This window comes from Megalobrama amblycephala, linkage group LG18 (genome assembly GCF_018812025.1).
Source record: "Megalobrama amblycephala isolate DHTTF-2021 linkage group LG18, ASM1881202v1, whole genome shotgun sequence".
Lineage (NCBI taxonomy): Eukaryota > Metazoa > Chordata > Actinopteri > Cypriniformes > Xenocyprididae > Megalobrama > Megalobrama amblycephala.
Genome location: NC_063061.1, coordinates 11,832,955 through 11,857,242, shown reverse-complemented (window position 1 = coordinate 11,857,242; position 24,288 = coordinate 11,832,955). Strand labels below are relative to the sequence as shown.

General features: G+C 36.8%; 2 protein-coding genes across 6 annotated transcripts; one reads left to right on the top strand and one right to left on the bottom strand.

Moving 5' to 3' along the window:
* Positions 1 to 47: 47 nt before the first annotated feature.
* Positions 48 to 14,916, bottom strand: cul5b (cullin 5b). 4 transcript variants are annotated; one of them, XM_048167445.1, is made up of 19 exons: positions 14,433 to 14,916; positions 13,732 to 13,841; positions 13,414 to 13,522; positions 13,096 to 13,272; positions 12,831 to 12,972; positions 12,597 to 12,742; positions 10,366 to 10,446; positions 10,084 to 10,222; positions 9,642 to 9,772; positions 8,846 to 8,953; positions 5,088 to 5,152; positions 4,849 to 4,981; positions 4,581 to 4,712; positions 4,065 to 4,188; positions 3,806 to 3,981; positions 2,481 to 2,642; positions 2,207 to 2,325; positions 1,406 to 1,529; positions 48 to 443 (listed from the first exon to the last, which is right to left on the bottom strand). In XM_048167445.1, the coding sequence occupies exons 1-19, from the start codon at positions 14,451 to 14,453 to the stop codon at positions 249 to 251; spliced, it is 2,394 nt and encodes a 797-aa protein (XP_048023402.1). In that variant the 5' UTR covers positions 14,454 to 14,916; the 3' UTR covers positions 48 to 248. The 4 variants fall into 4 exon arrangements, with proteins under 4 accessions (XP_048023402.1, XP_048023404.1, XP_048023403.1 ...); XM_048167447.1 differs by having other exon boundaries at positions 10,129 to 10,222; XM_048167446.1 differs by having other exon boundaries at positions 13,423 to 13,522.
* A 163-nt stretch (positions 14,917 to 15,079) lies between these two features.
* Positions 15,080 to 22,807, top strand: slc35f2 (solute carrier family 35 member F2). 2 transcript variants are annotated; one of them, XM_048167488.1, is made up of 9 exons: positions 15,080 to 15,225; positions 17,799 to 17,946; positions 18,041 to 18,213; positions 19,907 to 20,034; positions 20,164 to 20,323; positions 20,512 to 20,668; positions 21,474 to 21,526; positions 21,642 to 21,796; positions 21,981 to 22,807. In XM_048167488.1, the coding sequence occupies exons 2-9, from the start codon at positions 17,831 to 17,833 to the stop codon at positions 22,218 to 22,220; spliced, it is 1,182 nt and encodes a 393-aa protein (XP_048023445.1). In that variant the 5' UTR covers positions 15,080 to 15,225; positions 17,799 to 17,830; the 3' UTR covers positions 22,221 to 22,807. The 2 variants fall into 2 exon arrangements, with proteins under 2 accessions (XP_048023445.1, XP_048023446.1); XM_048167489.1 differs by having other exon boundaries at positions 15,094 to 15,225; positions 17,816 to 17,946.
* Positions 22,808 to 24,288: the final 1,481 nt, after the last annotated feature.

Below are 24,288 nucleotides of genomic sequence, written 5' to 3'. Positions count from 1 at the left end.
CTGCACAAGATCGCTGACATGCATCTACACAAAATTCTGCTCCTCTATTTCTTCCAAAGTTCATTTTTATTCATTTCATAGATTTGTGAAGTAAGGCAGGGATTTGTCAGAAATTTCTCAGTGTGTGTTGAGATCTAGTCAGACACCCAGCAGGCCAGGCTGGGCAATGAGCTGAAATCAGATACGGAATCCTCCAAAGGAGCACTAGTGTCTAAAAAAACGTCCCAGAGTACACTGGGCGTGGTCGGCTACGCCATGTAGATAAATGTGTTAATGTCCGTCTCGTCCCGTTTGATGTACTTTTGTTCTATCAGCCACTCAATCTGCTCTTTGATCATCTTTTTCTGGGGTAGAAACATGTTCTTTAGGATCTCCACCAGCTCCGTCTGAAGCTGGGCATTGCTGATCCTCTTCCTCATCTTCATAATCTGAATGATAGCTTCCTGTACAGAGTGAAGAAGAGGAGTTTGGTGACAACTGAGGTTTCTTTCCGTGTTCGCGTGTCTGAGAAATGTCTAGACTGAAATGTTTCTCATGATTTTGATTTCAGCTTAAATGTTTGAATTTTGCTTTGTATACAAGTATAAATTGCCTGCATATGAATATCTTTACAAAACATTTTCATAAAAAAAAAAAAAAAAAAATGAAATGGGTGAATTGGACCAGATGGTGAAGGAACAACAATTGCCCAGAAAACATGGGAACTCCTTCAAAATCGTTTGAAAATCATCTGAGGATGCACCTCATGAAATCACTATATAATTCCCATACTTCTGTTTGGGTTAATTCATAGTTTGATTACTATATTATTATTCTAAAATTTGCATTGGGTTTCCATGTTTTATGAAGACTTTCCATAATGACTTTCAGACATAATGATTTTTATACTGTACAAACTGTATATTGTAACCACTGACCCTACCCATCACAGAAAACTCACTGCATTTTTACAAAAAACATGATTTAGTATGATTTATAAGATATTTTCCCATCTTTGGGGGGGGCAACATTTGGTGCCCACAATGTAGGGTTTACTAGGACCACACACACACACACACACACACACACACACACACACACACACACACACACACACACACACACACACACACACACTCATATACATCTATATTTGTGAGGACATTCACTGACACAATGCAATCTCTAGTTCCTTACCCTAACTTTACCCATCACAACTAAGTGCCTAACCCAAACCCTTACCCTAAACCAACCCTTAACCTAAATATAACCTTATCCTTAAAATCATTAAAGTCTTGTCCCTCAAACAGGCCTTTAAATGAGTCTCAGAAAGTGAGGACCGGCCAAAATGTCCTCACTCCGCTGGTATAAATCTCAAACAGACAGACAGACAATGTGGCATTGATAGGTTCCATAACTTCAATACCTGTGTGCGTAATATCCTAAGTTGCACTATGCCCTCATTTTCTTCTTCACGCATTCTCTCTGTGGTGAGTTGTAATCGACCAATCAAATTGATCTTGCCTCTTTTCTGGACCTTTGAGTTTTTTCTGTGCAGAAGAAATCATTTAATTGAACTGAGGTCTGTTGAAATATGCAATTAAAAGAATAATATAGTAGTCCAGCAATATTTGTAATAAATTAATAGATAACCTTTTATGTATATACCATTAAATACCATTCAAAAGTTTGGGGTCAGTAGGATTTTTGCTTAACAAAATGAATTCCTTTCAGCAAGGGTCCATTAAATTGATAAAAAATGACAGTAAAAATGTTACATCATATTTCAAATAAATGTTGTTCTTTTGAATTTTGTTCATCAAAGAATCATGAAAAAAATTCCACAAAAATATGAAGCAGCGTAACTGATCGATAATAAGAAGAAATGTTTCTTGAGCAGCAAATCAGCATATTAGAATGATTTCTGAAGGATCATGTGACACTGAAGACTGGAGTAATGATGAAATATAAATTACATTTCAAAATATATTACAGTAGAAAACAGTTATTTTAAATTGTAAAAATGTCATATTCACTGCATTTTTGATCAAATAAATGCAGCCACGGTAAACAAGAAGCTTAGCGACCACAAATCTTTGAACAGTAGTGCATAAAGTGTGATGAAAATATTCTTTCTGTGCGTATGATTCATTAACACATATTTTAAAGTATTATTTGAATTATTCAACATTCTTCATCAAATGCAACCAGTGATGAGTATCCTTACATTAAAGAAAACTCTTGATTGATGTAAAATACAGTGCCTTCCGCAAAGTCTTTAGGAGAGCCCACCACAGGTTCATATGACAGCACCTGACGCTTTAGTTTGGGGAAAGCTACAAGAGACTGCACATTTAAAAACAACAAACAACCAAAAATTAATGTCATATCAGATCCTTTCATTTTCATTCAACAGTATCAGATCGTGTTCATCCCATAGCTAAGAGTGAATTGTTTAAACACAGATTGGGGAAATGCCATCAAAATAAAGACTCCGTTACCCAGAGTGTCCGGCGCAGCTCAGCGTCTGGAAGTTCCGTGGCTAGTTTCAGATTCTCAAAGCTGATCCTCTCTCTTGGCCTTTGGTTCCAGGCAAACAACACAGCTAACTGGAATGTCGTGACTTCTAAATCATACTGCCCGACTTCATTCTTGAATGTGATCTAGGGATAGAAGAGATGAAACCAATGTTGACCTGTTCCCTTGACATGACAGAGCCCTATAAAATGTCAAATTTGAGAAAGAATCTCCAAATCTAGTGTAGCAAGAATACTGACATTTCAAAGACTAAATAAAAGTTTACAGCGACACAATTCACAGTAAAAGAGCTTGTGAGTATCAAAGTTCAGTGATTTTTACTTGGGCCAAAACCACAAGTCTTACTCAATAATTAGAAATGGCCAAATTGTTCATCCCCATTATTTGATATTCGATACTGCTTTACTGCACTCCATTACACGCCATTCGTTGTTAGGTTGATAACAAATTTTAAAAGTTATATTTTTAGTCTGGTCTACCTCAGCGCTTATAAATGTCAAAATAAATGAGATGGCCAATCAAATCAAAGAAGGCAGGCCTTAAAGGTGCTAAAGAGGATCTTTTCGCCGACTGTTACTGAGTTTTTGAAATGAGCGCATACATAAGAATTTCGAGGGAACGCCTCCCAAAACTCGTGCATGAGTATTGGAACACGAGTGTTTACCCCCGGCATTCGCTGTGTTGTGTTAGAGGATTCATTATGTCGGACTCACTGCAGGTAACTCATAATCTGTAGTTGTTATTCCTGTCTCCTGACAAAAACATTGCATGCAGCGCCTGTGGAGTGTGGAAAGTTACTGGAGAGCGCAGCTGCGCTCGTCTCTCACAAGGAACGTCATGGCAGTGATTGACAAGCCAGAGGGCCAATCGTTTACGTGATGATCGCATAAACGGTTGGCTGATGTTTTTAAGGCCCTACCTCGTGCACAGATGATGTATATTAATATTACTTTCAGTGCACCTAATAAATAGTCTTTTATCAGTTAGTAAAGACAGTTTCAAGTAATATGGCAAAAATGTATAAAACAAAACATCCTCTTTAGCACCTTTAATGTTCACAGAAGACGAGTGACCAACAGTAATGTCCAATGATGCAAACTATACATCATTATTATGAAATTTCACTGTTTTGAATGATTCAAAACAGTGTGTTTTGTACCAATGACAGTACAAAGCACACAGACACACAACAAATTAGTCTTCATGGAAAGCGTCTGGTTTCGGCTCTCGCTTATTTTCACAGGAAGTAGAGCATGCCGTTATACAAAGGGCTGAAGCTGCCACTCACAATGCCATTGGACATCAGATGGTGCCAGTGTAATTTTCTGCCACTGTGATTTTTCTTGTAAAACTCTTCAACTTCAGGAATAAGATCTTCTAGTTCGGTGGGCAACGATACAAACACTTTCTCTGAACTCCGAGACCACGCTCCCGCATTTAAGATCTTTATATTGACGGAGTCGGCTGAAGTGTGAAGACATAAAAAATAATTAGTTCAAATGTACAGCAAAATAGTTGAGAAGCATTATAAGACAGACATATCCGACCTGGTAATGCAAGTTTGTTGTGTTTATGCATTTCTTTGAAGGATTGATTTAAGTCTTCTGATACTTTGATGTCCTGGAACATTCTGGCAAGCTTGTTCACGTAATCTGCTGGCATTCCAACCTCCTGTACACACACAAACACAAAAATCACTTAAAGGGAGAGTTCACCCAAAAGAGAACATTTTGTCATCATTTACTCCCCCTCATGTTGTTCCAAACCTGTATGAGTTTCTTTCTTCTGTTGAACACAAAATATGATATTTTAAAGAATGTTGGTAACCAGATAGTTGATGATAGCCATTGACTATGGAAGTCTATAGCTACTGTCAACTGTTTGATTACCAACATTCTTTAAAATATCTTCTTTTGTGTTTAGCAGAAGAAAGAAACTCATACAGGTTTGGAACAACATAAATGAGGACAAAATTTTCACTTTAGGATGACCTATCCCTTTAACAGAGATTCACTAAAAAGACTTTCATCAATAATCATAAGCGTGCTCTCAAGCCCACTCACCCTGAGCCACTCCACCATGTTCTCTTCAATCTCACTGTCTGCAGAAATGTCAAGAATAAGCCTGCGAGTCAAGTGCGCTTTGTGGTACCTCATGAAGACATCTTTGTTCTGAACATATTTTAGAACCAAGAGCTGCAATCAGTACATAAAAAGAAATAATTAACACATTGGATCTGATTTGGCAGTTGTAAATGGAGGTGTGAATAACATTTGCAAAAAACACTGCCACAATAATATACATATAATTAGTATGACTCTACCCACTCACCACTTCCTTCAGCTTGGCCTCTATTTCCTCTGAGGTGAGTTTCTTGCTCAGTGGAGTCTTTCTAAGGAGCATATCACAGTAGTTGGCCAGCAGCTCTGGACATTTAGACTCTGGTTGTGTTTTCAGACCCACACTGCAAATAAAGGACAAATAATCCAAACCAAATCCACAGTAATTAAAATATACCCCAGAAAAAAGCTATTTTTCAAAAGATATACATGTATATATTGAGATCTTACCCTTTCTGTTTTAGAGGGAGCTCTAGTTTAAATATTGTTGCGTCATTCACTACTGCTTTGTATGCCTGTGTAAATATGCATGTAAAATAGGGAAATAAAATAAGAATTTCACTTTTCAACATGTAAAAAAAAAAAAAAAAAAAAAAAAGAGATACACTATTGTTCAAATGTTTGGGGTCGGTAAGATAATACTGCAAAAACTGTAATATTTTGAAATATTACCACAATTTAAGATAATAGTTTTCTATATATTTTAAAATTTGACAAAGCTTAATTTCTAGCAGCCATTCCCCCAGTCTTCAGTGTCACATGATCCTTCAGAAATCATTTTAATATGCTGATTTGGTGCTTAAGATTTTTTTCATTTCATTTACATTATTTTCAATACTAAAAAACTTTTTTTTTTCAGGATTCTTTGATGAGTAAAAAAGTAAAATAAAAACTGTATTTATTTGCAACAGAAATTTAGAACTTCATTTAGTATAGAACTTCATTTATTTTAAAAAAACATCTCACTGACTAGTGTTGTCACGGTACCAAAATTCCAGTAGTCGGTACCGATACCATGAAAATGTTACGGTTCTCGGTACCAATTTCGGTACCACAGCAAAATCTATTGGAACTATTTTACTATTTTATATAGCCTATTTTAAAAACATTAAATATGATTTAGAGTGTGTGTGTGTGTTTGTGTGTATATATAGGCTACCTCAAATAAATACATTTTGGAAAAAGAAAAAAAAAATGCTCAAACATCCATTGTGTACTGTTGAAAAAACCAGCATATGCTGGTAAGGTAGGTTTTGAAGCTGTATGCTGGTCAAATGCTGGTCCTAAACTGGTCCTACTGGTCCATGCTAGTCCTAAGATGGTCCTGGACCAGCATAAACCAGCTCAAACCAGCATACCAGCTTCAAAACCTACTTTACCAGCATATGCTCGTTTTTTCAACAGGGGTAACAGACGTGCGTGTTTATTTTAGCTATTCCGTCAGAGAAACAACACACTACAGCCTGTAAAACTATGAAATAAATATCGGTAAATAATGGTAACCTAAATAATAAGAAAGTTAAATATTATTTCAAAAAGCATTCGTTTTTTATTTCCACACAAAAACGCGTCATATAGCCAAAGTCCCGTTATTACTTTGATATAGCCGCTTTGCGCTTTGAGAGGGATGTGGGACACGAGCAGGAGAGAGACCATTTCTCTTTAATAATATCTTCACGTTATCTCCTGATGTTACAAACAACGGACACTTGTTGTAAAAGGTCTGAAGAGCGAGTTTTATCCTCCGCAGGGGCAAGCCATTCAGGCTATGTTTGATTTAGCGCTGCCAGAGAAAACTAAAGTAAAAATCACTGGTGTGTGAAATGCGCTATACAAATAAACTTGACGCGCCTTAAAGTCTAATAACAAGCACAAACTGTGTTAAATAGAAACTGACGTGCAAGCAAAAAGGTTTTGTCCTACGGTGTTTTTTCTACTTTACCACAGTAAATAATGCGAATAGCCTATAATAGGCCTAAATGCGAACGAAAGAAACGTTTATAATCCGCTGCGTGAGTAAAGATTTGGGAAAAGAAACAGATGTTCGGTGGAATAACTAATGGAATATTGTTAAATTCTCTGCTAATCGGGTGACCAGATCGCGATTCGGAAAACAGAATACGAAGCTTAAATGTATGGACTCGCGTACCTCTCTCATTCGGCATTAACCAAAATGTTTCCATGGCTGCGAAGTCACATTTAATTGCTAACCTATTATTTCTTCTGTAAACAAAGCTTTGTGCTTCACTCGTGTCATATTCACGTAAATAGCCTACTGCCACAGTCCTATCAGTGGGTACCGAATATACCCGGATTCTCGGTACTACCGGTACTACAGAAATGCGGGTATCGTCACATTTTCAAAATTTCAGTACCGACTTGGTACCGAAGTACCGGTACTTTTGACAACACTATCACTGACCCCACCTTTTGAACAGTAGTGTATACATTTATATCAATTAGCATATAGGAATATATTGTAATATTATTTTATCCAATAAAAATAAAAATATTTTTAATAACATTAATAATAATTACAGTGCTCAGCGTAAATGAGTACACCCCCTTTGAAAAGTAACATTTTAAACAATATCTCAATGAACACAAAAACAATTTCCAAAATGTTGACAAGACTATGTTTTATATAACATCTGTTTAACTTATAACATGAAAATAAGGTTAATAATATAACTTAGAACAAAATTTTCAGTTTTACTCAAATTAGGGTGATGCAAAAATGAGTACACCCCACTGAAAGTCTCTGGAGCAAAGCTAAATTTTAGACTACAAATGTCTAATTTAACAAGAATTCAACCAAAGGTGAGTCTAATTATTCATTAAACAGGTGTCCAGCAGACTATGAAAGGGTGTTAAAACCCGTTCTCATTTCATGCTGTCAGCAATGGCACCACATGGAAGAGAAATGTCACAAGACCTGAGAAAGAAAATAATTTCTTTACACCAGAAAGGTGAAGTCTACAAGAAGATCAGCAAAGCTTTACTTATCAGTCAGAATACTGTAGCAAAAGTGGTACAAAAATTTTAAAAAGATGGAACTGCAACCATCTCACAGAGACGTCCAGGTCGTCCATGGAAGTTAACACCTTGACAGGAGCGTCTTCTGATGAGGAGGGTTGAAGAAAATCGGCATGCAAGTTCACTGCAGTTATCTAAAGAAGTAGAAAGCCAAACTGGGGTGACTATTTCCCGTGACACAATACGGCGTACACTGCAAAGGAATGGCATGCATGGATGCCGTCCACGAAAGAAGCCTCTCCTAAAGCACAGGCACAAAAAAGTTTGCTTAGAGTTTGCCAGAGCCCATGCTGACAAAGATGAAGACTACTGGGACTCTATACTCTGGAGTGATGAGACCAAAATAAATGTTTTTGGAACTGATGGCTTCAAAACTGTATGGAGTCGCAAAGGTGAGGAATACAAAGAAAAATGCATGGTGCCTACAGTGAAACATAGTGGTGGCAGTGTCCTTATGTGGGGCTGCATGAGTGCTGCTGGTGTCGGGAGCTGCATTTCATTAACGGCATCATGAATTCACAGATGTACTGCTCTATACTGAAAGAGACTCCAGTACTCTTTTCACAGATGTACTGCTCTACCATCACTCCGTGGCCTTGGTCGTTGTGCACTTTTCCAGCATGACAATGATCCTAAACACACATCTATGGCCACTGCTGGATTTCTGAAGAAGAACAGGGTGAAAGTGATTCAGTGGCTCCTGATCTGAACCCAATCGAACACCTATGGGGAATTCTGAAGAGACAAGTTGAGCATCACTGTCCATCCAGCATCCAGTCTCTAAAAGAGGTCATTCTTGAAGAATGGAAAAAGATAGATGTTGCAAAATGTTGCCAACTTGTTCATTCCATGCCTAGAAGACTTGGTGCTGTCATTAAAAACCATGGAGGCCATACAAAGTACTAGATGTAGTAGTTTTTGTTGTGGGGTGTACTCATTTTTGCATTACCCTAATTTGAGTAAAACTGAAAAATGTGTAATCTAAGTTATATTATTAACCTTACTTTCATGTTATAAGTTAAACAGATGTTAAAACTTAGTCTTGTCAACATTTTGGAAATTGTTTTTGTGTTCATTGAGATATTATTTAAAATGTTACTTTTCAAAGGGGGTGTACTCATACTCATTGAGCACTGTATTATTTTTCTAGTGAAGTCTTTTTTGAGACTTACTTTATCCCTGGATGTTAGGAAACGTGGGTCATCTTGGAATGCTTCCTTAACTAATTGACTAAAGCGGTTAAACAATGTTAGGAGTTGCTCGACATATTTTTCAGAGTCCTGCAAAAATAAAACATCAATAAGTCATAGAGAGCATTAATTAAGCTAAATATAGATATAAATATAGCGAAAAATGGCAGATGGAGCAATAATAACTGACATGATCCATGATTACATGATATTTTTAGTGATATTGAGAGAGCTCGGGAGGGCAGGGAGCGAGAGATTTAAAGGGGCCGCGCAGCCTCAATTGGTGCATAGTTAATGATGCCCCAAAATAGGCAGTTAAAAAAATTACAAAAAAAAAAAAATCTATGGGGTATTTTGAGCTGAACTTCACAGACACATTCAGGGGTCACCTTAGACTTATATTACATCTTTTGAAAAGACGTTCTACGGCACCTTTAAGCGTTACTTAATCGACTTTAGCCAATATAGACATATATATTATATATTAAACAGAATTCCTCAAATAACAGTTAGTTAACATTTAACATTTAGTTAACATTTAAAGTTAAAGGGAACATTTAAAGGGAACTAGTATTTCCAATGTCAACTAGCAGCAGCGGTTTCGTTTAGTCAACTAGTTTTACACATCCGTAATGCATATGCATAAAAATATCACACACATTCACAAGGAATATCAAAAATGATGTTTCTAGATAATTCAGTGATTGCACTAACCACAACTGGACTCATGTACAAGATCCATGATGCAACTGTCAGATAAAGAAAAGCCTTTACTCACTGTGGTAATGGTCTCCGCTGAAGCCACCATATCAGCCAGACCTGCGTTCATGATATGATCCTCCAGGTCCTTCAGCATAGGCTCAATTCCACTGGGCACTTTGTCCATCAGCGAGAACATGAGGTGCAGCTCTGTGAAAACACACCAACAGCAGAACAAACACACTTCAATAACATTAAAACAGATTGAAACAGTACAAAAAATATGAAGTTCCTGTATTTGAAGCTCTAAAGCCAAAAAATTACACATAAATCAAACCAAATACTCCTGTACAAAAATTGGGGATTTCCTTCCCTTTACATATAACAGTTGTATGCTGTTGTGTTTGTTTACAGCTGAAATGGGTTGGTGGACTTAGTGATTAGCACACAAACACACAGATGGTGGGATGGGTAGGGAGGTGTTGGCAAGATATAGATGGGAACTGTGTCCCATTGCCAACCTGAACTTGCTGAGCCTTTGGTGCCAGAGCTCCTGCCGTACTCACTCTCTGTCTCGTTCCGCTTGATCATTCCCGGACATTCGGCCAGGATTGTCTCTTTGAACGATGTCACCAGCGCATTCACACAACACTCCATTAGCTGAATGAACGCAAAAGGAACAAACCGAGCACCCGATGTTAGTATGCGAGTGTCAAGTCAAGTGCACACTACAAAAGCATTATTTAATAATGCGGCACCACAGGGTCTTGTTTTGGAGCATTTTTGGTACAAGAAACACTCACTGCCTGGACGGAGTTACATTCACGTCTAGTTTCCAGATATCGAAGTGCACGCTTCTCCTCTTCTCTTAACTTGCCATCTGCCTGTCAATCAAAAGCATCACCTGAGATGAACAACTCTCAAATATTGGGACACATAATTATGACACTTCAGAAATGTGCTGTGATTGACCGTTCATACACATAAACTCTCAGGGTAGAAAGCTGAAGTGTCAACTAGAGTCAAATAAAAGCTTGAAAAATATTGATATTCTATAACACAGGAAAAACTGCCACAACATTAAGGGCATAAAACCTGAACAGTTAAGAAAATACTGTGACTATGGTCAAAAGTATATCATCAACTGAAACTCAAAATCAATATGTCCAGTTTCTCTGAAGGTGATTATATAACAATAATAATAGATTATCAATATTATTATTATTTCTAAGACAGAATTACATTACTATTCTAAAACAACTGCTTTGTTCAATAAAAAAATTAATATTTCATATTAAGTATATTCAAAATTTTGGGACTTTTTTCTATTTTTTTTTTTTTTTTACTTTACAGCATTACCTTTCTTGCTTCACTCAAGCTTCCATTTTCACAGAAAACCACACTTTCTCATTACAAATCTACTGAAACGCAGTATTTATCTGTCCACAAAAATGTTGGAAAACACTTGAAAAAAAAAAAAAAAAAAAAAAAAAAACTATAAAGATAACTATAACGATGACTATATTAGCGTCCATAAGAATGGGCTTCAGTTTTATCATCTGCCACCCTAAATGCTCAAACTCTTTAAAGGGTTAGTTCACCCAAAAATGAAAATTCTGTCATTTATTACTTACTCTCATGCCGTTCTACACCCGTAAGACCTTCGTTAATCTTCGGAACACAAATTAAGATATTTTAGTTGAAATCCAATGGCTCCGTGAGGCCTCCATAGGGAGCAATGACATTTCCTCTCTCAAGATCCATAAAGGAACTAAAAATATATTTAAATCAGTTCATGTGAGTACGGTGGTTCAATATTAATATTATAAAGCGACGAGAATATTTTTGGTGCGCCAAAAAAAACAAAATAGCAACTTATATAGTGATGGCCAATTTCAAAACACTGCTTCATGAAACATCGGAGCATAAATGAATCAGTGTATCGAATCATGATTCAGATCGCGTGTCAAACTGCCAATGGCTGAAATCACGTGACTTTGGTGCTCCGAACAGAAAATTCGATACACTGATTCATTTATGATCCGATGCTTCCTGAAGCAGTGTTTTGAAATCGCCCATCACTATACACATTGTTATTTTGTTGTTTTTTTGGCGCTCCAAAAATATACTCATCACTTCATAATATTAATATTGAACCACTGTACTTACATGAACCGATTTAAATATGTTTTTAGTACCTTTATGGATCTTGAGAGAGGAAATGTCATTGCTCCCTATGGAGGCCTCACTAAGCCATCGGATTTCAACTAAAATATATTAATTTGTGTTCCAAAGATTAACGAAGGTCTTACGGGTGTGGAACGGCATGAGGGTGAGTAATAAATGACAGAATTTTCATTTTTGGGTGAACTAACCCTTTAAAGCATGATGGATTCTGATCAGCTAAAAAAAATTGCTCTGAAAGTGATTACAACAATATTGTTTCTCAGTGCCATTACTGTTATGGTTGTGGTATGGAATTATTTATATTTAGAATGATTTCTAGAACTATATCATTGTTGTTATTGTCCTTGGTGTGAACTGGCCTTAAAGGGAAATGAAAATTCTGTCATCATTTACTCCTCCTCAAGTTGTTCCAAACCTGTATAAATTTCTTTGTTCTGCTGAACACAAAGGAATATATTTGGAAGAATGTCAGTAACCAAGCAGATCTCATCCCCCATTGACTACCATAGTATTTATTTTTCCTACTATGTTAGTAAAAGGGTGGCGAGATCTGTTTGGTTACCAACATTCTTCCAAATATCTTCTTTTGTGTTCAACAGAACAAAGAAATTTATACAGGTTTGAAACTACTTGAGGGTGAGTAAATGATGACATTTTTTTTTTTTTTTTTTTTGATGAACTATCCCTGAAAACACAGAATCATGAGCTGCTTCAGTGTAAAAGAACACAGTGACGCTCTAAAACACAACGCATTTCAAATATTCAGACTTGATATGTTGTTTTTGACAACACTAGATTTTCAGATTTTCCAAATTTAGGCAGGGCAGCAGTTTGAAAATACACTCACATATTTCATATAGTTCTGAACGCCGTTCTGTTGCAGATAGGAAGGTGCTTGTGTCTTGTAGAACCTCTCTGTGGAATCCAGATATGCCTTCTCAAAATTCTCTCTATAGATCTGGAGCTTATCATCAGTGTTGGAACACAAATTCACTGTGAGACACAGCAGAAGACAAGAGTGTCCATCAGGAGAGGTCCATCTGGACAGAATCTGAGTGTCTTAGCATTATGAAAGCCTTACCATATGACTCGCGCACTCCAATGACAAGCTGCGAGTCAAACGCTTCTCCTAATCTCTCAGCATGGACCAGTTTCATAGCACTGTCCTGGAGCCGGTTCTTTATGTTACAGAATATAGACTCGTTCCATGTGTCTAGCATAAGCTTTAGCAAACAAAAAAGGAAACAAATGATTAGTATAGATGAGTTGTGCATGTATTGTCATTTAAATGAGAATATAGATTGATGTAAAGTATATGGTCAAAATACAGAAAAAGAAAAAGCCACCTTTCTAACAATACTGTCTTCAACGCTGGACTTCTTATTGCTCCCCTGGCTGCCCAACAGGGTGATCTCTAACTTGCAGAAGGGCTTAGGTAGAATATCACACTGCGTGAAGAACTTCCTCCACTCCACAATGTAGGCTTTAAGCAAAGCCGTGTCGTCCTGGTGACTGAGTACTCGCTGAAGTAGATCAGAAAGAGTAAGAATAGACTCAGCATGCATTGATTACAGGACTGGGATTACAGGAATAGGGTTTATTAATTTCTTCAGAGATATTTAAAAGATTATCTTCACTTTATTATAGGTGCAAATGCGGTGTACCGTACGTACTGCCTGTGCTTGCTTGATGAAATCTAGGATGTCTTCTTTTAGTGCCTGGTGAATCTTTGCCGGACCTTTGTCGTCCCATAAACACACTGCATGGACGTCTCTGCAAATCAAACACGGGAACAAGAGAAAACCTAAAATTTGACTGTACTCATTGTGCAACAATCTAACCTATAGTTTAAAATCTCTTAGTCCTAGATGCTATTATTGGCCATCAGTTAAATAAATAAAACACCTCAGTCTTGAACAGTAGTACACAGAGTTCTTGATATTTCTGTCAGCACAAACTATGTTACATCGAAGACAACTTACGAGAACAAATCGAACCACTGCTGCTTAGTAACTGACTCCTGACGGAGTAACTTCAAAACAATGGGCCGCATCAAATCCCATTTGTCTTCAAACTGCAGGGAGCCTTTATTCTGAGAAAGGAGATCCAGGACAATAATTGTTATGGGATTTATGCATTTAAAAAAAAAAAAAAATTTCATTTATTTTACTTTAAGGGACAAATTCAAACAAAACACTAACAGAAGGTACAGTGCAATATAATATATGTAAATAAATTATTACAGCTTTATCATTAGAGACAAGAGGCACCAGGTGAGATTCGAGCTTGACATAAATCAGATACACACAGGCTGAATTAAACATAACATTTAGATGATCAACTTTTGGTTTGCAGTTTTATTCAAGACAAAAATATATCTATATTTCCCATTCTCATTATCCACACAATGCAGCCCTATTATAGCAGGAAGTTTTGTGGTTGAAGGTTGAGCAGTGAGGAGGGACATCCTAGAATAGAGCTCTGAAACCCTAAACATTATAACTATACTAGCTCAAAACCTCACTAGCTACAATGAACAACTCGAACAATGTCGTTTCAAATGAACGCGTCATGTTTAGCGATCTAATTAGAAGCTGTCAGTCACCGGGTCACAGGATCGCTGTCATAACACTATTGGAGACGCAAACGATGCAAAATATTCTCACATTAAGGGACCACCTACCTTCAGTAAATGAGACGCCATGTTTCTTCAACTTGGTCCCCGTGCAATCTCGCGATGTTTGAGGAGGTTTGGTTGCTAGGGAGCATTGCGACAGACTGCATCAGCAGCCCTGTCTGATACCGCTGTTTATATATATATATACAGTAGCTTTTGTCTATTCTGTACATACTAATTTACTCAAACTAGAATTTATTTTGATTGTTTTTATCATCATGCTATTAAGTAACGTTAGTGCCAGTGTGATAAATATTTCACAGGAATAACGTTAGTTAACCTAGCAGGGTCAAACGAATTGTCCTGTCCTTGAGGGTTTAGTTCTCATCCAAATTATATTATCTCTGAACCGTAATAATCCTTATCGAAGGACACGAGGAGTTCTTTCCCATAACAGTCTGAAGGCCGACCAGCTGCAACTGTATAGACGTTTTGAAATCACAATTCTCATTAATCACTGCTAGAAATAAATGTAACGGCTCAGTTACATTATGGCCATTATTACAAAATGGCCATTTCCAAACTATTCATCTTTAAAACCACTTAAGTAAATTTCTGATCGATTTAGGATACCTAATACATGTCCGTTGCACACAACTTCCGTGTGTGCTGCCATTGGTCACAATTTAATAAAGAGGAAGTACCTTTAGCTCCAATTGGCTGTTTGGGGAAATGGGCGGGGTCTTAAGTTGGCCGAGCGCATTTATGATTTCTCGCTTTCATTGAAAATGATGACACTGTGGTTGGATTTTATCTGATTATTCGTAAATTACGGACATGCCAGATCAGTTACATTCAGGTATTTAACAGACACTTGGTTTTATTTTTTTACTTGTAAGCACGTGATGTTGTGTTTTTTAATAAGCCTAGCTAATAGCATGGCTAACACTGTAGAAGGTAGTGAGATTGCTGGTTTGCTTTGCGCTATCAAGCTATAAAACTTTTGGGACTAAAACGCAAGATAATTCGTTCTGTTCTATTAATGAGTTCACCCTAATTTGATTTCTGTGATCAAGAAACTGTTTGGTCTATTCAATATTGTTTAAAGTGCCTGACAGGTCGCCACGTGCTCTGATAGTGCCGCACTAAACCATCACAGCTTCAGATGTTCCGCATTTGTGGCCGCAGCGCTCGTCTGCATATGTAAACAACAGAGCTATTCAGTCAAACTTGAGCCCATTTTATTATTTTTCCGGCAAATTTTTCAGGCTTATGATGATATTTTGAATTAGGTGTCTGTTTAAAATGAATTAAAAGTGAATTGTAATTGCTACATGTTTAGTTTTAGTATTTTCAATCATATACATTTTTAGAGGCTGTTGTAATGTAGGTTTTTAGAGTATATTGAACACTTTTATTCAAGTACTTTACGTTGGTGTACGTTTCCTTTTTTATTTTTGTATCATGACTAGGGTTGCCAACCACTCAATGAGTGTCATTTCAGTATCTGCAGTTAAGTATGTGTATAAAAGATGTATAAAAGGTTCTCGGACATAAATGCATTTGGGTAATTTTGTGTCAAAATCGACCAAATTTCAGAAACTTTGACTTTAGAACAACATCATTATTTTATTTTTACACTGAGATTGCCTGTTAGTAAAATCTGTTTGATGTTAGCAATCTTTGTTGCATTATATGCCAACATTTCAAAAATGGCAAAAAGCACTTCTTGTGTGTGTTTTTTTTTTTTTTTTTTTTTTTTTTTTGCAAAGTTTGCATTTCTTTAACTCATATTACAGATATCTTATAGATTATAATTCTTAACTTTTCTTTCCTTATTTTTTTAAGGCCCAATATGGTTAATTTCCAGAGATAGGGATCCCAATGTGCCTCCATGAGTAAATTGGTACATATTTTCAATGGTCGCACATTTTTCTGAAGAACAAATAATGTTGAAGCTAGAAATGTATCTAGTTTTTTTTTTTTTTCTATCAACACAATTGAACATTCCTGTCTGAGTGCCATAAATAGTATTTTTCCAAAATGTGTGCCTGTAATTCTAATAGTATTAAAGATATCTCAATATCTGTCTATATTCTCATTCTTAATAAACTTTTCTTTTGTAATCTTCATTTTAAAGGCCCTATATGGTTCAGTCCCATAGATAAAAAATTGTTGAATTTGACCCATTTTCTATATATAGCTACACCAATGGATATTAAACATCAACCTCGATTCAAAACCATAAACTTAAAAACTAAAACAAAGACAGGAAGATAGGCCTACATAGATGGCATAAAATTTGAAAGCAACTGAACATCTTAGAAATTTCAGCCAATAAAGCATTTTTTTTTGGACAATGGCACTTAATAGTTTGAATGTTGTTGCAACCATGTATGAATAAATGAAAATTCATATTTGTCAATTAAAGAGAAGTAGAGAACTTAGAAAATTAGCCTAGTTTGGTGCATGAGACACTATTATTTTGTGTTTCAATAATGAGGTCAAAGAATAGCCTATGCTACAAGTTAGGCTACTTAAAGTGATGGTTCACTCAAAAATGAAAATTATGTCATCATTCACTCGCCCTCAAGTTGTTCCAAACCTGTATACATTTCTTTGCTCTGCTGTACACAAAGAAAGATATTTTGAAGGAAGTTTGTAACCAGGCCGCTTTGGGGCACCATTGACTTCCATAGTAGGAAAAAAAAAAATACTATGGAAGTCAATGGTGCCCCAGAATTGTTCAGTTTCCCACATTCTTCAAAATATATTCCTTTGTGTTCAACAGAACAAAGAGATTTATACAGGTTTGGAACAATTTAAGGGCGAGTGAATGATGACATAATTTTCATTTTTGGGTGAACTATTCCTTTAAATGTGCGTAACATGTTTTTTCTCTATTTAACAACATTAGCAATAGGGAGATTACATGTTTTCTTGCGTGGCTGAATGTTATTGAAATCAAAACGCGAACAGTGAAAGGGATTTGCCGTTGACCCACTCGCTGCAGTAGGAGCGATCAGCCGGCAGAGGAGCAACCTTCTGCGAACGGCTCTTCGCAAATTTGTCTCAAAGGAATGATTAATTCTCAATTTAGAACGTATGCCTGAGAATACGGGACTGCTTTCCGTATACCTTTCATACGGAACGCTTCATTGATTCCTTAAATACAAGATGATTCCGTATTATATGGAACGGTTGGCAACCCTAATCATGACCTTTTAGTTTACATTAAACAAGAAAATCCCCTTTTTATTAAAGAGGCCCACCTGAGGTCAGCATTATTGGGCATACATTCCTGAAAAGATTAAGATTATTTTCTCCATTAATAACTAGATGTTACCCAACATCAAAGCCTGTGACTTTCCTTGAAGTTCTTTCTACATCAAACCCTGTGACTTTCATTAAAGTTCTTCTTGAATTCTCTAGGTTCTTGAATTTTCTAGGTCTCTGTGTAAAATATGGATCGTGAAGTGGGAGAGGACTCATTTGAGTGTGGAAGCTTGGGAACTCTCAGCCGCTGGGGGAAATTCCTTTGTGGTCCACGGAATCTCACGCTCAAAGAAGTGTTTACATGGTATGATATCTCTGGTTTCAAAATGTTTTTAAGTTGCAGTTGTCTGCATATTGATGGTATTTCTTTCATAGTAATTTGAGAGTTGTATTTACAGGAAGCTTTTCAAAACTATTGTAATGGGTCAGGCCCTCTCCATGCTGATATGTGGGACGGCAGTTACATGTCAGTATCTGGCAGATGCTGGGGTCGAGACGTCAGTGCTGCAAAGCTTTCTCAATTACACCTTGCTGCTGCTCACCTATACTTTAGTCTTGGCCTTCAGGAGAGGTACGCTGCAGCACACCTTCCCTGCACTCACTCACTACTTTTATCAGATGTTTAGAAGGGCAGAATAATTTTCCATGACCATGCTTATCGTAGCAATGCTCCAAATTTTAAATAAAACTCTTTAAAGGGATAGTTCACCCAAAAATGAAAATTCTGTCATTTACTCACCCTCAAGTTGTTCCAAACTGTTTGAATTTCTTTCTTCTGCTGGACACAAAAGAAGAATGTTGAAGAATGTCGGTAACTAAACAGTTGACTGTAGCCATTTGCTTTCATGGTATGCAAAAAAAATACAAAAAATAAAAAAAATACTATGGAAGTCAATGGGGTCCCATTCTTCAAAATATCATCTTCTGTGTTCAACAGAAGAAAGAAATTCATACAGGTTTTGAACAACTTGAGGGTGAATAATTGACCCTTCGCAAAGACCTGCCCCTGCTGTCATGCCACACAGAGTGAAAAACACACCGTGGAGCAAAGAGGACACTGACAAAACGTCGACAGACAAGGCAGAGCAGGTTACTTATGATATTAAACAAGGTCCAAGCTTTCAAATTGTGTATTTTTTATTTATTTATTTTTTTTTTGAAGAAATTCGAACAACAAAAACGTTTTGTGGCTCTTTAATGTGTCGTGACGGATCGCTGTAGCGCCTCATCTCAAGTGGCTCATGAACTGATAATCTGTTCCTACTAGTTAATTTATAGCATCAAATGAACATGAGAAGGAATGTTGTTTCAAGCGCGGAAAGACGCAAGTACACACCATTTTTCAAGTCCACTGAGGTTAATCTTCTAACTCCTGACTACTTTGTAAGACAAAATGGCGGATTTGGCGTTATGATTGGTTAGATCGCTTGTCAATCAAACTCCCGGCGAAGGGTCAATTCATTTTTGGGTAAACTGTCCATTTAAGGATTCATCCCTGTATGTCTGATCTTGTGGATTAATGCTGCCTTCATGTGCTATCAGAATTATCGTAAATACAAGTTTCCTAGTTACAAATTGATTGTGAATGCCCTCTCAAGTCGTAATTATCACTGGGATGCTTGATGATTATTTTCATACACGAGTTCCTGATTTGGGTGGGCCATAAACTTTAAACATGGTGGAGGGGAGAACGATTGCTGTTATGACTGGTTTTCTTTATTTGTTTTTTCCACAACAGCTACACCACCTTGTCTTGCCATTAAAGTAGTGCATATTTACATATATACGAATAATCATTTAAAATGTATTGTGTGTTTTATACACAGCAAAAATAGCCTGTATTTTACTTATTTTCCAGAATTGTCAACAAGCTGGCTATCTAGATAGCGCAGTGAATATTTATATGGTTGTCAATGAAGGGGATGCTAAATATCGGTTTGGCTTCAATAAGGTTTTCCAAATAAATAGGGGAAAATAAAGCTGGTGTCCTCCATGATTCCTGTTTTTTCCGAAAGCAAAGCACTTGAATGCGATGAGTTCGTAATCACAACTTAAGAAGAGGGAAGTAGGACATTTCCGATAGCAGGTGAAGGCAGCAGAAAAGTCTTTAAATTATTTATTGAGTCTTCTCAACATTCAAAATTAAAATTTACTACTCATAAAAACCATTTTCCTCCAGCAATGCAATATAGTAGAGAAGATATGCTATATTTTTTCAGCTCACAGCAAGGATTATTCCTTTTTTTTTCCCGCCCATAATTTAGGTGAAGAAAATATTATTCAAATTCTAAAAAAAAAGTGGTGGAAGTATTTTCTGATGGCTCTTACGGATGTGGAAGCAAACTACACTGTTGTGAAGGCATACCAGTTCACTACGCTTACAAGTATACAGGTAAGAATACATTCCTCTTAGTTCGGAGGAAAAAATACACACACTCATTATTCTTTGTAGCATTTGTGATAATATAATATAATATAATATAATATAATATAATATAATATAATAACTTATGTGTTGTAGCTCTTGGACTGTTTTGTGATCCCGGTTCTGATGGTGCTCTCGTGGATCTTCTTGAAGACTCGCTACAGACCATTGCATTTTGTAGCTGTGGCCGTTTGCTTGATTGGGGTCGGGGCGATGGTGGGAGCAGATCTGCTGGCGGGGAGAGACCAAGGCTCAAGTAAGTACTGTACTTTATACTTGGGGGCAAAAAAAGACTATGCTTTATTACTCCTGTTACAAATGTTAAGCTTATGTGAAATGAGGACAACTGGGTGAAGAAGATGAATGAAGACTGTAGTTTGTCTGTTGCTTGAAAAATAGTTGATCTCTGTGTTCCTCTTTCTTGTGCTTTTTCTGTCACTGCAGGTAGTCATGTGTTGTTGGGGGATGGACTAGTGCTGGTCAGTGCTGCTCTGTATGCAGTGTCTAACATCTGTCAGGAATACACAGTGAAAAACCTGAGCAGGGTGGAGTTCTTGGGCATGATTGGACTCTTTGGTACCCTCATCAGCGGTTTGCAGATGTAAGTTGTATGTCCACCACCTCATTTTCAAAGTATAAACGGCTTTCTAAGTGAAATGCCTACATCGTGAGATAAGAAAAAAAAAAAAAATATATGTACACTACCGTTCAAATGTTTGGGGTCAGTAAACTGACAAAGACATTTATAATGTTATGAAAAAAATTCTAATTCAAGTAAATGCTGTTCTTATTAAAGTGCCCCTATTATGCTATTTTAAAGGTTCCTGATTTTGTTTTGGAGGTCTCCTAGAATAGGCTTACATACATGCTTACATACATCCAAGGACAAAAAAAAAAAGAACATTGAAGATTGTCTATGTAAACCCCTCCTTTCTGAGAGCCTACTCTGTTCTGATTGGTCAGACAGCCCAATCTGATTGGTCTACCGATTACAGCATGTGAAACGCCCATTATCATATCTGAATTTCAACTCCGGAGGATTTCCTCAGCGCTTGATACACAGTGATACGAATGATGGCGTCAGTTTTTCTGTATCAATTCCAGCACAAGTCCTCATCCTTCGATTTCGCAGCACTGAAAACAGCGTCTCCTCAACATGTTGACAACACGAACCAAACTCTTCCAGTCTCAGCTACAATTACAGTGTTTGAGGGCGAGTCAAAGTAGACGTTGTTCGTCGGAAGCCAATGAAATCTGTAGGTTGGCATAATGCAAATTTGTTACAGTTTTACATGGGCTTGTTACAGGGAGTAATGTCTTACTGACCCCAAACTTTTAAACATTATTGTAAATGTAAGTCATTAGCCCTAGTTCTTTTTGGGTGAACTGTCCTTTTTATTTTAAAGGATTATTCTTGAATCCAAAACTATACCGGACATCAGCTGGAACTGGAGAACATGTGAGTAACTAAGTGTAAAATATTACTTTTGACATTGGCTTATAAAAAATATCTAGTCATCATTGGAATCCATCATTGGATAACTACAGTAAATAATTGTATTTGTATTCTGTAGGCCTGCTCTTTGTTGCATATACTCTGTGCATGTATGGGCTGTACAGTTTCATGCCTGTCGTGGTGAAGATGACCAGCGCCACCGCTGTAAACCTCTCACTGCTGACTGCCGACCTCTTCAGCCTCTTCTGTGGCTTGTTCCTTTTTCACTACAATGTGAGTAGAACAAATACATTTTCAGAAAATCAATAAAAGTGTCAGGACAAAAAGAAAAAAAGATTAAAACATTTTCCAATATCTTTGTCTTTGTCTTGCTAAAATAATTGGCCAGAGGTTCTAGAGTTGTCTTGATTACGTACAATTTTTATTTTTTTAAAGCACTTTCCTTCTTTCTACACAGTTCACCGGCCTGTACATTGTGTCTTTTGTGGTGATTACGCTTGGTTTCATCATGTTCAACATCGTACCGACCTATACAGCAGATCAGCCGTATGCCACTAATGATGAGGCGTATCATCTTGCTTCATCTGCGGATGTCCAACAAGAGGGAGGCGTTGTAGATCGGCTGCAGAAGGAAGAACATGACGAACTGGATAGGACAGTGTTCAATCACAAAGCACACTGCAATGGACTCTATTAATGGAGTACCTTAGAAATCAACAGGAATAGATTATTGTACTGACAGTAATGGATTTCACAGATTCTCTTTAGAAGAGTCTGTATTTTTTTGCCAAAGGCAGCGTTTGATTTTTATATATATATAATATATTTTAATGGATTTTAAATCCACTACAGTGTGCCTTCAGTCTGTATTTTTATTTACACTAATTTGTGTATAAATGTTATTTAAATCTACTGAGATTTAAGTTCAAACTAGAAAATTCTTTTTGCAGAAAATAATGCACTGAGCTGTACAGTACTAACTTAAACCTCTTGGGGTGCTAACATCTCCATTCCAGATGAGATGCTGTTTCCAGTATTATTATTATTTGTATTAACATTCTTTATCTTTTGTAGAGTTCTTGATTTATTTAAGGTTTTTTGTTGTTTTGTTTTTTACTTGAGTTACAAAATTATAAAAAGTTATGAAACTGTAGATAATGACTTTTTATATTCAACTTGTTACATTATTGAACATGTACAGTATTTTATGTATGTTTATATTTTATGTATCCACATTTGGAAATTATTTCTGACCATTAAAGTGGTTTTATGTCTCATAGTAAATCAGTAATAGTGGTGTTTATTAAATTATAAAGTTTTTGGCTTATAAAACAATTTTGTTTTCAACTTTGACACTTTGACAGTCTCACAGACCTTTCACCCAGACTCTCAGCCAATAGAGTAGTATATGTATATATATATATATATATTTTACAGGTGCATCTCAATAAATTAGAATATCATGAAAAAGTGTTTTTTTTTTGTTTTTGTTTTCCTGTAATTTAATTCAAAAAGTAAAACTAATATATATTCTAGATTTATTAGACATAAAGTACAATATTACTTTTTGGTTTTATTTTGATGATTACAGCTTGCTGCTCATCAAAATCAAAAAATCAGTATCTCAAATTATTAGAAGTTGAAAATAAATATTCTATTAAATTACCATTCTCAGGGTATAAATACTGGGTTTAGGTCAGTAATCCCAACAGCAGTCATGGGGAAGTCTGCTGATCATCAAGACCCTCTACAATGAGGGTAAGCCACAGAGGGTCATTGCTGAAAGAGCTTTTCGCAAAGTGCTGTGCTAAAGCTGTTCATGGAAAGTTGACTGGAAGGAAAAAGTGTGGTAGGAAAAGGTGTACAAGTGAAAGGAATGACCGCAGGCTTGAGAAGACTGTCAGGCGAAGCTGATTTAAGAATTTAGGAGAGCTTCAAAACTAGTGGACTGAAGCTGGAGTCAGTGCATCAAGAGCCACCACACACAGACGTCTTCAGGAAATGGGCTACAACTGTCACATTCCACGTACCAAGCCACTTCTGTACCAAAGACAACGTCAGAAGCGTCTTACCTGGGCTAAGGAGAAAAAGAACTGGACTGTTGCTCTTTTCAGATTAGGAAATCAAGGTCCCAGAGTCTGGAGGAAGAGTGGAGAGGCACAGAAACCATGTTGCTTGAAGTCCAGTGTGAAGTTTCCATAGTCAGTGATGATTTGGGCTGCCATGTCATCTGCTGGTGTTGGTCCACTGTGTTTTCTGAAGTCCACAGTCAACGCAGCCATCTACCAGGAAATTTTAGAGCACTTCATGCTTCCTTCTGCTGACAAGCTTTATGGAGATGCTGATTTCATTGTCCAGCAGGACTTGGCACCTGCCCACACTGCCAAAGGTACCAAAAGCTGGTTCAATGATCATGGTGTTACGTAACTGATTGGCCAGCAAACTCACCAGACCTATGGGGTATTGTCAAGAGGAAGATGAGAGACACCAGACCCAACAATGTAGATGACCTGAAGGCCGCTATCAAAGCAACATGGGCTTCCAGTAATTCATGCCAAAGGAGGCCCAACCAAGTATTGAGTGCATAGAAATGAACTTACTTTTCAGAAGCCTGACATTTCAGTTTAAAATATCCTTTTTTTATTGATCTTATGAAGTGTTCTAATTTATTGAGATAGTGAATTAGTGGGTTTTTGTTAAATGTGAGCCAAAATCATCAAAAAAAAAAGAACCAAAGACTTAAAGTACTTCAGTCTGTGTGGACT

Bases quoted from the DNA above. Each gene is read 5' to 3' on its own strand.
- slc35f2 (XM_048167488.1), top strand. From the start codon at position 17,831: ATGGATCGTGAAGTGGGAGAGGACTCATTTGAGTGTGGAAGCTTGGGA. The intron at 18,214-19,906 runs GTACGCTGCAGC...CCCATAATTTAG, and splicing joins AGTCTTGGCCTTCAGGAGAG to GTGAAGAAAATATTATTCAA. The intron at 20,035-20,163 runs GTAAGAATACAT...TATGTGTTGTAG, and splicing joins CTACGCTTACAAGTATACAG to CTCTTGGACTGTTTTGTGAT.
- cul5b (XM_048167445.1), bottom strand. From the start codon at position 14,453: ATGGCGTCTCATTTACTGAAG. The intron at 10,447-12,596 runs GTGAGTGTATTT...TTTGATTGACAG, and splicing joins TTCAGAACTATATGAAATAT to GCAGATGGCAAGTTAAGAGA. The intron at 2,326-2,480 runs GTAACGGAGTCT...TTAAATGTGCAG, and splicing joins AGCTGCGCCGGACACTCTGG to TCTCTTGTAGCTTTCCCCAA.